General features: G+C 37.9%; 1 protein-coding gene across 7 annotated transcripts in view; it reads right to left on the bottom strand.

Moving 5' to 3' along the window:
• SLC16A7 (solute carrier family 16 member 7) overlaps positions 1 to 17,509 on the bottom strand; it is a 191,472-nt gene that overhangs the window by 80,966 nt on the left and 92,997 nt on the right. For 5 of the 7 annotated variants that reach the window (XM_060657094.3, XM_060657093.3, XM_060657099.3 and 2 more), the window contains one exon: positions 9,814 to 10,057. In XM_060657094.3, coding sequence (XP_060513077.1) covers positions 9,814 to 10,027 — 214 coding nt within the window. In that variant the 5' untranslated portion in view covers positions 10,028 to 10,057. Of the gene's footprint in view, positions 1 to 9,813; positions 10,058 to 13,448; positions 13,577 to 17,509 lie in introns of all 7 variants that reach the window. The other 2 variants (XM_060657092.3, XM_060657095.3) reach the window with 1 other exon arrangement.

Below are 17,509 nucleotides of genomic sequence, written 5' to 3'. Positions count from 1 at the left end.
CAGTTTGTTCTCAGTTTTTAACAGTCTCTTATGCTTTGGCTCTCTCCCACTCTAACCTCTTTTTTTTTTTTTTTTTCCTTCCCCTCCCCCATGGGTTTCTGTTATGTTTCTCAGGATCCACATAAGAGTGAAACCATATGGTATCTGTCTTTCTCTGTATGGCTTATTTCACTTAGCATCACACTCTCCAGTTCCATCCATGTTGCTACAAAAGGCCATATTTCATTTTTTCTCATTGCCACGTAGTATTCCATTGTGTATATAAACCACAATTTCTTTATCCATTCATCAGTTGATGGACATTTAGGCTCTTTCCATAATTTGGCTATTGTTGAGAGTGCCGCTATAAACATTGGGGTACAGGTGCCCCTATGCATCAGTACTCCTGTATCCCTTGGATAAATTCCTAGCAGTGCTATTGCTGGGTCATAGGGTAGGTCTATTTTTAATTTTCTGAGGAACCTCCACACTGCTTTCCAGAGCGGCTGCACCAATTTGCATTCCCACCAACAGTGCAAGAGGGTTCCTGTTTCTCCACATCCTCTCCAGCATCTATAGTCTCCTGATTTCTTCATTTTGGCCACTCTGACTGGCGTGAGGTGGTATCTGAGTGTGGTTTTGATTTGTATTTCCCTGATAAGGAGCGACGTTGAACATCTTTTCATGTGCCTGTTGGCCATCCGGATGTCTTCTTTAGAGAAGTGTCTATTCATGTCAGAAAAAGTATTTGACAACATATAGCATCCTTTAATAAAAACCCTCAAGAAGTAGGGATAAAAGGAACATACCTCAAGATCATTAAGGGCCATATATGAAAGATTCACAGCTAGTATCACCCTCAGTGGGGAAAAACTGAGAACTTTCCCCCTAAGGTCAGCAAAATGACAGGGATGTCCACATTCACCACTGTTACTTAACATAGTATTGGAAGTCCTAGCCTCAGCAATCAGAGAACTAAAAGAAAGAAAAGGCATCCAAATCAGCAATGAAGAAGTCAAACTTTCACTCTTCGCAGATGACAAGATATTCTATATGGAGAATCCAAAAGATTTCAGCAAAAAACTGCTGGAACGGATATATAAATTCAGCAAAGTTGCAGGATATAAAATCAACGCACAGAAATCAGTTGTTCAGTTGCATTTCTATATGCCAATAATGAAACAACAGAAAGAGCAATCAAGGAAATCGATCCCACTTACAATTGTCCCGTAAACTATAAAATACCTAGGAAGAAACCTAACCAAACAGGTTAGGAAAGATCTATACACTGAAAACTATAGAAAGCTTATGAAAGAAATTGAAAAACACAGAAAGAAATGGAAAAACATTCCATGCTCATGGATTGTAAGAACAAATATTTAAAAATGTTAAAACAAAGCAAACTACACATTCACTTCAATCCCTATCAAACGAACACCAGCATACTTCACAGAGCTAGAACAATCAATCCTAAAATTTGGATGGAACCAGAAAAGACCTGGAGTAGCCAAAGAAACCCTGAAAGAGATTAGGTGGGGAAGATGGCAGTGCAGGAGGATGCTGGGCTCACCATGTCCTGCTGATCACTTAAATTTCACCCACATCGGCCTAAATAACCCAGAAAACTTCCAGAAGACTAGCAGAATGGACTCTCCAGAGCCAAGTGGAGAAAAGAGGCCCACGGAAGAGGGTAGGAAGGGAGGATAGGTGGTGCCTACTACACAGACTGGCGGGAGGGAGCCAGGGCAGTGGAGGGGCAGCCTGCCCAGCAAGGCAGAGGCCCCAGAAGTCTGGCTTGAAAAAGTGGAGAGGCCAGACTCCAAGAGTCCTGACAGCAGGCGGGACTTAACATCTGGAGTGTTAAAAGTCAACAGCTCTGCTCTTGGGAGACCGGGGAGGGCGAGAGGATGCCAGGAGGGAGCCTTGTTGAGCCCCAGAAGACAGAGCTCAGCTTGGCGGGAGGAACAAAGGTGCTGGCAAGTGCCATTTCCCTCTCACATCCCCCAGCTGGAATTCCAAAAAGCAACCAGTTCCCATTCCTGAACTTGCTTGCACCTCACAAATGCCCAACACTGTGCTTCTATGGATCCATCCCTCCTATGGGCCTGCCTCCATCAAGTGTTGCAGGGACCTTCCCACAGGGTACCACCAACTGCAAAGCAGGCTAAGCCTGTCCCTCTCACCCCTGTGTACCTTGCGGATCCACCCATCTAATACACCCTTGGCCAGATTCCATCAAAGCAGCACCACAAGCCTGGCAGTGTGCAAGCAGCCCAGACAGGGGATACACCACTCTATAGTGAGTCCTTCCCCTGGGAGAGGGGAAGATAAGGTACACACCCGTCTGACTGTGGCCCCAGAGGTGGGCTGCAGGCAGACATCTGGTCTGACTATGACCCCACCCTCCAACACAAGTTACTCCAGACAGCACAGGGGAAGTGCCCTACAGTTGGGAGCCACTGCAGGGACTATCCAAAATGAGAAAATGGAAGAATTCTCCTCAAAAGAAACTCCAGGAAGTAGAGGCTGCTAACGAATTCATCAAAAACGATTTAAGCAATATAACTGAACAAAATTTTAGAATAATAGTCATAATTAATTGCTGGGCTTGAAAAAAGCAAAAAGGACAGCAGAGAATCTATTGCTACAGAGATCAAGGGACTAAGAAATAGTCATGAGGAACTAAAAAATGCTATAAATGAGGTGTAAAATAAAATGGAGGCAGCGTAGCACAGATTCAAGAGGCAAAGGAAAGAATAGGTGAATTAGAAGATAAAATTATGGAAAAAGAGGAAGCTGAGAAAAAGATATAAGAAAATCCAGGAATATGAGGGGAGAATTAGAGAACTAAGTGATGCAATCAAACAGAAAAAATATCTGTATCATAGGAATGCCAGAAGAAGAAGAGAGAGAGAGACAAAGGGGCTGAAGGTGTACTTGAACAAATCATACCTGAGAACTTCCCAGATCTGAGGAAAGAAACAGGCATTGAAATCCAACAGGCACAGAGAACTCCCTAAAGTGGTAACTTGAATCGATCTGCATGACATAAGATAGTGAAACTTGCAAAATACAAAATTCTGAAAGCAGCTAGGGATGAATGGTCCCTAAGATACAAAAAGGTAAACACATAAGGGTAGTAGCAGACCTACCTACTGAAACTTGGCAGGCCAGAAAGGAATGGCAGAATATCTTCAGTGTGATGAACAGAAAAAATATGCGGCCAAGAATCCTTTATCCAGCAAGTCTGTCATTCAGAATAGAAGGAGAGATAAAGGATTTCCCAAACAAACAAAAACTGATGGAATTCATCACCACTAAACCAGCCCTACAAGAAGAGATCCTAAGGGTGATTCTGTGAGTGAAATGTTGCAAGGACCACAAAGTACCAGAGACATCACTACAGGCATGAAACCTACAAATCACAACAATTCTAAACCCATATCTTTCAATAATAACACTGAATGTAAATGGACTAACTGCTCCAACCAAAAGACACAGGGTATCAGAATGGATAAAAAAACAATACCCACCTACTTTCTGTATACAAGAGACTCATTTTAGACCTGAGGACACCTTCAGATTGAAAGTGAGGGGATGGAGAACCAAGTGGGATTCATTCCTGGGCTGCAGCATTGATTCAGTATTCACCAATCAATCAATGTGAAACATCACATTAATAAAAGAAAAGAACCATATGATGCTGTCAATCGAAGCAGAAGAGACATTGGACAAAATTCAGCATTCTTTCTTAATAAAAACCCTCGAGAAAGTCGGGATAGAAGGAACATACTTAAACATATTAAAAGCCATTTATGAAAAGCCTACAGCTAATATCATCCTCAATGGGGAAAAACTGAGAGCGTTTTTCCTGAGATCAGGAACACGCCAGGGATGTCCACTCTCACCACTGTTGTTTAACGTAGTGTTGGAAGTTGTAGCATCAGCAATCAGACAAAAAAAGGAAATCAAAGGCATCAAAATCGGCAAAGATGAAGTCAAGCTTTCACTTTTTGCAGACGACATGATATCATACATGGAAAACCTGACAGACTCCAAAAGTCTGCTAGAACTGATACATGAATTCAGCAAAGTCACAGGATACAAAATCAATGTACAGAAATCAGTTGCATTCTTATACACTAATAATGAAGCAACAGAAAGACAAATAAAGAAACTGATCCCATTCACAATTGCACCAAGACTCATAAAATACCTAGGAATAAACCTAACCAAAGATTTAAAATAGCTGTATGCTGAAAGCTATAGAAAGCTTATGAAGGAAATTGAAGAAGATACAAAGAAATGGAAAAACATTCTGTACTCATGGACTGGAAGAATAAATATTGTTAAAATGTCAGTACTACCCAAAGCTATCTACACATTCAACACAATCCCAGTAAAACTTGCACCAGCATTCTTCTCAAAGCTAGAACAAGCAATCCTAAAATTTGTATGGAACCACAAAAGACCCCTAATAGCCAAAGTAATATTGAAGAAGAAGACCAAAGCAGGAGGCATCACAATCCTAGACTTTAGCCTCTACTACAAAGTTGTAATCATCAAGACAGCATGGTATTGGCACAAAAACAGACACATAGACCAATGGAATAGAATAGCAACTCCAGAATTGGACGTCACAAAAGTATGGCCAACTCATCTTTGACAAAGCAGGAAAGAATATCCAAAGGAAAAAAGATAGTCTCTTTAACAAATGGTGCTGGGGGAACTGGACAGCAACATGCAGAAGAATGAAACTAGACCACTTTCTTACACCATTCACAAAAATAAACTCACAATAGATAAAGGACCTGAACGTGAGACAGGAAACCATCAAAACCCTAGAGGAGAAAGCAGGAAAAAACCTCTCTGACCTCAGCTGCAGCAATTTCTTACTTGACACATCTCCAAAGGCAAGGGAATTAAAAGCAAAAATGAACTATTGGGAACTCATGAAGATGAAAATCTTCTGCACTGCAAAGGAAAGAATCAACAAAACTAAAAGGAAAGATATTTGCAAATGACATTTGGACAAAGGGCTAGTATCCAAAATCTATAAAGAGCTCACCAAACTCCACACCCGAAAAACAAATAATCCAGTGAAGAAATGGGCAGAAAACATGAATAGACACTTCTCTAAAGAAGACATCCAGATGACCAACAGACACATGAAAAGATGCTCAACATCACTCCTCATCAGGGAAATACAAATCAAAACCACACTGAGATACCACCTCACGCCAGTCAGAGTGGCTAAAATGAACAAATCAGGAGACTACAGATGCTGGTGAGGATGTGGAATAACAGGAACCCTCTTGCACTGTTGGTGGGAATGCAAACTGGTGCAGCTGCTCTGGAAGACAGTGTGGAGGCTCCTGAAAAAATTAAAAATAGATCTACCCTATGACCCAACAGTAGCACTGCTAGGAATTTACCCAAGGGATACAGGCATGCTGACGCACAGGGGCATCAACAATAGCCAAATTGTGGAAAGACCCTAAATGCCCATCAACTGATGAATGGATAAAGAAGCTGTGGTTTATATACACAATGGAATACTAGTTGGCAATGAGAAAGAATGAAATATGGTCTTTTGTAGCAACGTGGATGGAACTGGAGAGTGTTATGCTAAATGAAATAAGTCATACAGATAAAGAGAGATACCGTATGTTTTCACTCTTATGTGGATCCTGAGAAACTTAATAGAAGACCATAGGGAAGGAGAAGGGGGAAAAAAGTTAGAGAGGGAGGAAGGCAAACCATAAGAGACTCTTAAAAACTGAGAATAAACTGAGGGTTGATGGGGGGTGGGAAGGAGGGGAAAGTGGGTGATGGGCATTGAGGAGGGCACCTTCTGGGATGAGCACTGGGTGTTGTATTTAAACCAGTAAGACAATAAATTTCATATTAAAAAAGAAAGAAGAAACACTGAAAAAGAAAACCAAAACTGGAAGCATGACAATTCTGGACATCAAGCTGTATTACAAAGTTGTAATCATGAAAACAGTATGGTAGTGGCACAAAAACAGACACATAGATCAATGGAACAGAATAGAGAACCCAGAAATGGACCCACAGATATATGGCCAACTAACCTTCCACAAAACAGGAAAGAATAACCAATGGAAAAAAGACAGTCCTTTAGCAAATGGTATTGGGCAAACTGGACACGGACATGCAGAAAAATGAACTGGACCACTTTCTTACACTCTGCACAAAAATAAATTCAAAATGGATGAAAGACCTAATGTAAGACAGGAAACCAGCAAAATCCTAGCACAGAAAACAGTCAACAAACTCTTTGACCTCAGCCACAACAATTTTTTACTAGACACATCTCTGGAAGCAAGGGAAACAAAAACAAAAATGAACTGTTGGGACCTCATCAAGAATAAAAGCTTCTGCACAGCAAAGGAAACAATCAACAAAACTAAAAGGCAACCAACCTATGGAATGAGAGAAGATATATGCAAGTGACATATCTGATAAAAGGTTAGTATCCAAAATCTATAAATAATTTACCAAACTCAACACCAAAAAAACAAATAATCCAGTGAAGAAATGGTCAAAAGACACAAAGAGATACTTTTCTGAAGAAGACATCTAGATGGCCAAATGACACATGAAAAGATGCTCAATATCACTCAGCATCAGGGAAATACAAATCAAACCCACAATGAAATACCACCTCAAACCTGTCAGAATGGCTAAAAGGAACAACTCAGACAACAACAGATGTGGGTGAGGATGTGGAGAAAGGGGAACACTTTTGCCCTATTAGTGGGAATGCAAACTGCCACAGCCATTCTGGAAAATATGGAGGTTCTTCAAAAAGTTAAAAATAGAACTACCCTATGATTGAGCAATTGCACTACTAGGTATTTATCCAAAGGATACGCTTCTGCTGTTTCAAAGGAGAACATGCACCCCAATGTTTATAACAGCACTATCCACACTAGCCAAATTATGGAAAGGCCGAGATGTCCATCGACTGACGAATGGATAAGGAAGATGTGGTATATATATATATACACGATGGAATATTACTCAATGATTAGAAAGAATGAAATCTTGCCGTTTGCAACAATATGGATGGAACTAAAGCGTATTATGGTAAGTGAAATAAGTCAGAGAAACATCGTATGATTTCACTCATATGTGGAATTTAAGAAACAAAACAGATGAACATAAGGGAAGGGAAGGAAAAATAAGATAAAATAGAGAGGGAGGCAAATCATAAAAGACTCTTAAAGAGAACAAACTGAGGGTTGCTGTAAGGGGTTGTGAGTGGGGGGATGGGCTAAATGGGTGAAGGGATTAAGGAGGGCACTTGATGGGATGAGCACTGGGTGTTATATGTAAGTGATGAATCACTAAACTCTACTACTGAAACCATTATTACACTATATGTTAACAAACTTGGATTTACATAAAATTTTGAAAAATACACACACACACACACACACACACAAATTCTGACCAGTGGAATATTACAGAAGTACTGTTTATCCTTTCCAGGCCTGGCCCTAAAATATCTCCACATGTTCTTCCATGATGTCTGTGTTCATTCTCTCCAGACAAATGGAACAGATTTTAGAAACACCACAAAGTCTCAGGTGATGGCAGAGCCACTAGATGAAACATTGCTTGAGCAATAAATAAACATGTATTCCTTTGAGGCACTGGGATTTTTGGGTTATTTGCTTAAAAGTAATAAAGTCAAGACTTGAGTTAATCTAAAAGTTATACAAACTTTTGTCTTGCTTGTGAGTTAGTCAACTACCTATTCAACAAAAAATTATGATGTTCAAATTCAATGGACTTCTAGAGGAATCTGTTTCATTTGTATTTAAGAAGGGGAAAAAATTCATATCTTAACATTAGCACATTTTGTAGCTCAGGAAAAGAGGAATTTGTGTGTAGTTCTAGTGAAGTGTTATTAAAGAACACCTGACCCTCTGCCAGAGGAACAAGACAGGGTGCACAGTATCTACTGTTTCTATTGTCATCAGAAATACTATAATTATATTCCTTAAAGCAACTGTCCAAAGGAGATACTCAGAAAGTGTTTTAGAAGCAGAAGTTTTCACTGATCCACCCAAGTAGCATTTTAATTTTTTTAAAATGTTTATTAATTTTTGACAGACAGAGAGAGACAGAGCATGAGCAGGGGAAGGGCAGAGAGAGAGGGAGACACAGAATCCGAAGCAGGCTCCAGGCTCTAAGCCGTCAGCACAGAGCCCAACGCGGGGCTCTAACTCACAGACTGCAAGATCATGACCTGAGCCAAAGTCGGACGCTCGACCAACTGAGCCACTCAGGCGCCCCCCAAGTAGCATTTTAAAGATTTCTTTTGGTACCAGAACAAAAAATGCAGCAATTTAACCTAGCTAAAAAGCTAAGAAAGGCAAACTGGATTAATGTAAAATCAGTGACATATAGAAAATGGAAAACACATATATCAACACGAGCACACATGGGCACACACACACACACACACACACACACACACACACACAGGATTATTGGAGGATAAAATTTTCACCTCGGTAGCACACTAAAGAGACCAATATCTTACAGAATAATCATATGCCATTGACAAATGACCTCAGTGGAGGTATCACTGAATCAGGTCAGTAGAAGGCCTGGCCTAGATCTGGCTCTATCACTTTCTAGAGGCAGAGAGGAAGAAATGAGAAAGGCATAAGAGCATAGTGACAATGTTTGGAGTCCAATTTCCATCTGCCACTAATGAGCTGTCTGTCTTGGGAAACTATTTTATGTTTCGATTTCCTCAGTTATATAATGGAGAGAAAATAATACCTATTTCACATATTGTTAAGAGGATTAAATCATATGATACATAACAAGCGTTTAGAGAGAACTTATGTGAAAGTAAATACTAATAAATGTTGAATATTATTTCTAATGGTATCTTCCTATCACTAATGAGCCATATTACCTTCAACTGCCAAGTAAGAAACTGTGCTAAATGATTTGTATGGTTTCTCTTAGTGCTTATATTCTAAGCCTACATCTGTATCTTAAAATCAAGTATCCAGTTGAAAAATGAAAACTCGAAAACCTAAATATTTTAAGCAATGACTTAAAAAAATTAGAGACAGTCTAGTCTGCTGTTGAGATTGATTTAAAGAAAATAATTTACATAATACTGCATAAATAATTCCATTTTTTAAAAAATATTCAGAAGTGATACGGTACTTTGTTTTATTTTTTATCCTTCATGAATCTTACCTCATTTAAACAAGGAATGTAACGAGATAATTTTCAGGCAACCATTTAAATTAAAACCTGTCATATTTAATGAATACTACAGAGATAAGGAATTATTTTGATCACACAAACCTGAATGGATCAAACCTGAATGGATCCAGAATGTACTGATAACACTCCATTTTTGCAGCTGAAAGTGAAGTACTTCCTAGGCTTATAGATTGTCAGCAATTGTAGGTTATTTCTCATTAAGAAGAAAGCATTTCTACCAACTGTAGCAGTGGTAGGAAATGATACTGACACTACAGTATAGACTTCACTCCAAATTAAATGGAAAGGTAGCTCCCTTGGAAATTCTATAATTTAGTGAATCTTAGTTTGTTCAAAGAAATTATCGTTCAAATAAATACTCTAGTAATACTCAGATTCAGGTGAATAGTTCAAGAGGTGGAATCAATAAAATTATTAAGAATTCATTTGGAATTATGTTTGATTGGTTTTAAGTGACAATATATACACCAAGACACTACATGTAAAACACTGTGGTATGGAAGAATTGTTTTCTTAATTGGCAATTCCATTTATTACCAGAAACCTTACCTCCTGCATACATAACAGCCAGCATAATGGATGATATCCAGGCGATCTCACTGTAGGTAGTGTTGAATATTTGCTGAATTTCTTTGAAGAACACCGTGACTGCTTTGGGGAACGCATATGAAAATCCAATGGAGATAAAAGATGCTCCAACCACTACCCAGCCCCATCCTCCATCAGGAGGTGGATGCAGTGGGGCACCTGCTGGGGGTGGCATGTCTGCTCCTCTATTTGAAATTCAAATAACCTGTTTAAAGAAAATGAAATAACAGTTGAAACCATATTTCCATTTTCATACATTACTCTTGATAATCACCAAAATAGTATATTCCAGTTATAGCTACAATTACATGACTTTGCATGAATACTTTTTAATACTCTTATACTCAGAAAATTAACAAAAAAAAAATGGAATGAGGTATGTCACTTTGCTATGGGCTAAAAGTTGAAACCATTTAATTCACTTACAGAAATAAAAATTACTCAACGGTTTCAGTTCTGTACTGAAGTACCAACTCCAAAATAAAAGCTATCTCAATCTGATTTCTAAACATAGTAAAAACAGAGCTATTATCACTTAAAAACAGAATACATTTGGGGCTCCTGTGTGGCTCAGTTGGTTGAGCGTCCTAGGTGGCTCAGTAGGTTAAGTGTCTGACTCTTGATTTCCACTCAGGTGGTGATCTCCCAGTTCATGAGCTCGAGCCCTGCTTTGGGCTCTGGGCTGACACTGTGGAGCCTGCTTGGGATTCTCTCTCTCTCTCCCTCTCTCTCTGTTCCTTCCCCACTTGTGCTTTCTCTCTTGAAGTAAATAAATAAAAACTTAAAAAGAAAACCCAGATTACATTTTTAATCCAAAATACTTAGTATTTTCTTTACAAAGTTTAAAAAGGACCATGTATGGGGTAACTGGGTGGCTCAGTTGGTTTAAGCGTCCAACTTCAGCTCAGGTCATGACCTCGCGGTCTTTGAGTTCAAGCCCCATGTCAAGCTTTGTGCTGACAGCGCAGAGCCTTGGAGCTTGCTTCAGATTCTGTGTCTCCCTCTCTCTCTGCCCCTCCCCTGCTCGCACTCTGTTTCTCTCTCTCTGTCAAAAACAAATAAACATTAAAAAAAAATTTTAAAGGACCATGTATTAAATCTGATAGATTTTAAAGAATAGATTTTTAAATTAGTAGAAATATCAGATCATTAGATACATTTTAGAATTTTTCTTTTAATAATTGAGAACCCTTAAAAATATTTCACATGCATCTGTTTTCTAGACTCATAGCATTAGAAATTATATGGTTTTAATGAATTAATATTACCACTCTTCTCAAAATGGTGCTACCATTTAATGAATGATATATTTTATGCATTTTTTTATAGCAATGAAATTCTTTCAAACAAATGAATGGCATGTTATTGTTTGTTAAAAGAAAGGACTTTCTCTCTGGATATGACTAGGAACACTTAACCACTAACTTTATGGTACATAGCACCCACTCTCCTGTGGAAGAAATGATCACACATACTTAATACAACTGAAGTTAACTTTAAAACACCTTGGTTGCCTAACATCAATGTTTCTTTGTAAAGTTGTTTGCTTAGCTTTTGCTGTAATTGCCAGCCTTTCTCAGTGTCTTCTTATTACAACTCTCATGTTATTTGTGAACATATTTCAATTGCAATGTAGAGGAAAGAGAGAAGCAATTTTCTGTTAGTAAAATAATGTTGGAAATGAGTTAATAAAAACTAATTTTGCCACCTGTTTTCAGAAAACCTACCAAAAAACTAAACAGATATCTATAAAAACAGAGACAGATTTTTTATTTTAATGTCAGATTACATCAGGGATACTTTCAGTGATCTTTTATATGTGTTTTTTATTTAGATTTTGAATGAAAATAGTCTAAATTCTAAAATTTTATAATCTGCTGATAGTTATACTGAAGGACTTTGCTTTCAGAAATTCACATAGGAAGAATGATAAAAATGAAACCTAAAATAGGTAGAGCAGTTCTCTGCAATTTTCCTGTTTGCATAAAAGAATCTGTCTTTCATTATTAATTCATGTGTTTAAACTATTAAAGTTTTTATTACATCTGCTATTGTAAACACTCAGAAATACAACTGAATGATTTGTTTTATCATTTCAAAAATAACATTTCTAAATAATCTTAAATACACTTTTAAATAATTAAGCATTATATCAATATGAATATTGAAATTTACTAATATTCAAATCATGTTATGAATATGAATACTGAAATTTACTAATAAGCTAGGTTGATGTTAGGATTTCTATTGTATAGACAGGAATCTATGCTCATAAAGGCCCTTAAAAAAAGGATTATATAGGTGGCATAGGTGGCTCATCAGTTAACCTTCTGGCTCTTGATTTTGGCTCAGGTCATAACCTCACAGCTCATGGGATAAAGCCCGAGTCAGGCTCCATACGGACAGCATGGGACCTGCTTGGGATTCTCTCTCCCTTCCTCTCTGCGCCTCCCCTGCTTATGCGCTCGCTCGCTCTCTCTCTCTCTAAAATAAAAATTTTTAACAAAAAAGGATTATATGACTGAAATATTTTTTCTCCTCAATCCTTGTTTTGTATTGTTATTTTTTCACCAGTTTATCTTAGTATGTGATCTTTTGTTATCTGTTTACAGCACATTTGCTTGATTTTAATTATAACCACATTTTATATACACAATGGAATACTACGTGGCAATGAGAAAAAAAGAAATATGGCCTTTTGTAGCAACATGGATGGAACTGGAGAGTGTGATGCTAAGTGAAATAAGCCATACAGAGAAAGACAGATACCATATGGTTTCACTCTTATGTGGATCCTGAGAAACATAACAGAAACCCATGGGGGAGGGGAAGGAAAAAAAAAAAAAAAAAGAGGTTAGAGTGGGAGAGAGCCAAAGCATTAGAGACTGTTAAAAACTGAGAACAAACTGAGGGTTGATGGGGGGTGGGAGGGAGGGCAGGGTGGGAGGGAGGGCAGGGTGGGTGATGGGTATTGAGGAGGGCACCTTTTGGGATGAGCACTGGGTGTTGTATGGAAACCAATTTGACAGTAAATTTCATATATTAAAAAATAAAAAAAAAAAAAAAATTATAACCACATACTCCAGGTTGAGAGGCACCATTTATACCTCTTCACTTCCTTATCTCCTAGCTGTTTTTTCCATATAAATTGATATCTCATGATCTCTTAACTAAATCATTACAAAGTACAGCCTAACCAATTAGCCCTTGAAATATTCCACTTTCACCTGTTCATTATTTCTTTTAATGTTTATTTATTTTAGAGCGTGTGCGTGAGCAGGGGAGGGACAGAGAAAAAGGGGGACAGAGGATCCAAGTGGGTTCTGTGCTGACAGCAGTGAGCCAGATGCGAGGCTCAAACTCACAAACCACAAGATCATGACCTGGGTCAAAGTCCGATGCAGGTGCCCCCAACCTGTTCGGTATTAAAAAACTCCTGAGTTGATTAAGTCAGATCCAATTCACACACTCAATGGTCTCGTTAGTTTCCTGTGCACAATTCTGTTAATATATTACACAACTTATAGCTGTTGTGTCTTTTTCCTTTTATTTGTGGAAATAATCAGAAAAAATAGGAATTAAAAGTATAATTTTACCTGTTGATAGATGCCAAATTGAACAGATTTATTTGGATTATCCGTGGAATTTTTAAGCCTAGTCACTATTCCTTGAAGTGATATGTGAAGGCAATGCAAAGGGGAGAGTAGAGCAGACTCTGTATTTCCTAAAGAAATGAAAAAAAACAAAGGTTACATGTATAATTCAATCCCATAAGCCTCATTAAAGCCACTAGCTTTAATCATCCCAGGAAAACATGTGACCATGTTTTAATAATTAGCAAAATTTCTTTGTCAACCCATCAATTGGATTACTACAGTATGAACAAAATGACAAACATACATGTGTGAGAAAAAAAAAATTTATAAGTATAAAATGAAGAACTAGGCATTTTTAAAAAAAGTAAATAATAGATTGCATATCTATCAATATGAGAAGGAAATTTATTGGCATTCATTAGCTGTCACTCAAATAATTTCCTATAGTCATTTAAATAATTTGCTGTAAAATTCAATTAAAGAAAATATCCATTGACAAAGGAAACAAAGTTTAAAAGAGAATTATGGGAAATATTACCAATAATATATATGTCTCACAATGAGACAGACTGGGTCATGAAAAGGAATAAAAGTATTTTAAGGACCTTCTGATTTAGAATTAAAACTTCCTAATCAGATCTGGGTGACAGACAAATAGGCTAAAATTCCCTAATACATCAAATACTATTATTTCAACTTGAATCTTGTGCTGAATATATAGAAGCTAGTACTTAGAGTTTATTTTGTTTGGGTTAGACATTCCTTTGCCCAGATTAAAGCTGAGAAAAAGTCAACTCTTTCAATTAAATAATCAGTTTCCTGTTTTGCACACAAGGCTGCTGTATCTAAAGTGTTGAAGGCAGGCAACAGAGCCACCAGACCATACAAATGAGATTTGTATGACAGGATGAGCAAAGCCTGTGATCTAGTTGCCAAGTCAGTGAGAAACTGAGGGTGGGGACCAGAATGAAGAGTACTCAGGGGATTATAAAGTCAAGAATAAAATCTGATAAATGGACAAGGCTGGAATTAAAGTCTTAACTTACACTAGGAAAAAAGAGTTCATGCTAAATGGGTCTCCCAGGTCTGGGGTAACAGCAGCGAGGAGAAACATCTGTTCTGGTCTTACCAGGTGCCTTGGGAACCTTGGTAACTTTAAGCCGGGTAATCTAGGGATGGCAGCCCCATCCTACTACATGTAACTAGCCCATCCGAATGCAGAAAACCCTTCTTATATTTTACAAAATACAGTTTCTGTCCGTTTCCTCTGGCACAGAGAACTGCCCTGAGTTCAGGGCAAAGCCTCAGAGGAAAGCCTGAGGCATTCCTGAAAATTGGGCTCCGACCTTGCAGTCCATGCTTAATTATCATCATGCTTTATGGAGGTCAGCAGAGAGGCCACAACAAGCAATCTTGACAAGTCCACATTCTAAATGCCATCTAACATTTCTACAAAACTTTCACAGTGCTTTAACCTGACTGGTCTATTTTCTTACCGAAAGACCAACGCATATGCATGGCTTTTTCAACAAACTGGCCAAAAATCCAGTAAGTTATAACTTCCTGCTTGGTAATTATAACTATATTAATCTATTTTACACCCCTTTCTCTACATCTCTAAAACTATCATATTTTAATACATGTTTATGCAAATATATTTATATCCATACAACCCATATATTGGTCTTTAGGTTTTTTCTTATTTTTTTTAATGTTTATTTATTTTTGAGAGAGAGAGAGAGAGAGAAAGAGAGACAGAGTGTAAGTAGGAGAGGGGCAGCGAGAGAGGGAGACACAGAATCCAAAGCAGGCTCCAAGCTCTGAGCTGTCAGCACAGGGCCCAACTCGGGACTCACGAACTGTCAGATCATGACCCGAGCCAAAGTCAAATGTTCAACCCATTGAGCCACCCAGGTGCTCCAGTCTTTAGTTTTAAAAATGAAAAGTAGTGTTTTAGAATTGTGTGCCCTACTAAAAAAATAGAAGATCAACAATCCTTAAGAATATGGGAAGGTTTTCTTTTAATTTGGGAAAGCAACTATTTTGGAGATTGTTTCCTAAAGTCCAAGAAGGCATAAAGCTTATGTGTCCCTACAAAAGCTGGATTAATTACCATAGGTGCAAGTTGGACTATGCTCTCAGCTAATTTGGTTTCTTAGCAGTTCTCACATACGCCACTTGTTTCATGATGGCTTTTACTTACAACAGGATGCATGAAAAAAAAAAACAGCAATGCTTAATTTTTCCCCCAAAGATTCAATTAATTATCATAATTCCATAAATGAAGAGGAAGTGGTGTTTTTAATCACATTTAGAGATAAGGGCATATGGGGCACCTGGATGACTCATTCGGTTAAGCATCCGACTCTTGGTTTCAGCTCAGGTCATGATCTCACAGTTCATGAGTTTGAGCCCCCCATTGGGCTCCTTGCTTACTGTACAGAGCCTGCTTCAGATTCTCTGTCTCTCCCTCTCTCTGCCCCTCCCCTGCTCATGTTCTTTCTCTCTCTCAAAATAAATAAGCTAAAACAAAACAAATCACTGGATTCTGTGAAAAGAGAGACACACACAGAGAGAGAGAGAGATGAGGGAATGAAGAGTTAGAGGTGCTAAGTGATTTTTCCTATGTGTAATGTCCAGTAAGTGATCAAATTGGTACCATGACTAGTATTTTTGTTAGGCCCATTGTTACCGATTCCACTTTGACACAGCAACTTAGAGGCTGCTCTTTCTGCTAGCAAATACATTCCTTCGGTTTTATTTCTATGGTGAATTTCCAAATTTCAATTCTTGCATATATCCTTGTCTGTCTGGTCCATTGGAATTCAAATATTTGTTCTCTAATTCTAAACCTCAACTATCCTTCAAAGTCTTTAGGAATTCATCACTATTTCAGCTTATTTACATCTACCCTCTCTATAATGCGGTTGAGTATATAGACTAAAATATATCATTGTCATTGACAAAAAGGGTGACTTAATGACTACTGAAAACATTTGGCTATAAAGTAAAAAACTTAGGGGGCGCCTGGGTGGCTCAGTTGGTTGAGTGTCTGATTTCGGCTCAGGTCATGACCTCACAGCTCATGAGTTCGAGCCCCACTTCGGGCTCTGTGCCGACAACTCAGAGCCTGGAGCCTGCTTCAGATTCTGTGTCTCCTTCTCTCTCTGCCCTTTCCCTGCTCACACTTTGTCTCACTCTGTTTCTTAAAAATAAATAAATGTACAAAAATAAAAAATAAAAAATAAATTTTTTAAAGTAAAAAACTTATGTGGGGGGACATGCTAAAGCGCCAAAACCTTGCTTTATCTTCTAGCAATCAATATGGGTTGACTAATCTATGGAGAGGAAGATGTAGTACAAAGAAATAATATAACTATTAGTGATGATCAATGGGTAGACTCCAGTGTTATATTTAGGGCCCTTTCTCATTCAGTTGCACAGAATATCAGAATGTTCCTTTATATATTTTGCAAATAATTTTTCTTCAACTACCCAAATCTAAATCAGGATGCCTCAGTTTTATGAACCCTTATCAATAGTCTAAGCCATCCAGAAGTCTGTGTTGCAAAATACAGTCCAGAAATAATATTCTCAGGAAACTAAGTCCCAAATTAAATCATTTGATGTGAGGAGACTATTGACTTCATTATAAATTCATCTAGATAGCCCCATAGATAAAGCATAGCTTGTTCTTCACATCCTACCTTGGCTATGTTTTCACCTAAAGGGATTACTATGTTCCTTAAAGAATAATGAAGAAGACTTTTTGCTTTCTACTTCCTTTTTCTTATACAAAAGGATAGAGTTGTGTCAAATTAACGTACGATATTTAAGTTTAGATGATAACTCACCCAATTTTACAATAGGAATTAAACTGAACCAAATCTTCTCTTTTCCAACAGGTAATTGAATTAAAATGGGAATCTAATGCTGAGAGGTTATTTTATTCTTCCAGATGGACCATCTTTTAAATCCTATAGACTGATTTACTTTGACAACTAGACAAGAGAGATATCAATAGTGCATGGCCCACAAAATGTCAGTAACACAAAACCTAT

Source organism: Panthera onca, chromosome B4, assembly GCF_046562875.1.
Source record: "Panthera onca isolate mPanOnc1 chromosome B4, mPanOnc1 haplotype 2, whole genome shotgun sequence".
Taxonomy (NCBI): domain Eukaryota; kingdom Metazoa; phylum Chordata; class Mammalia; order Carnivora; family Felidae; genus Panthera; species Panthera onca.
Note: the sequence above shows the minus strand (reverse complement) of the source record. Positions and strands in the feature narration are given on the sequence as shown.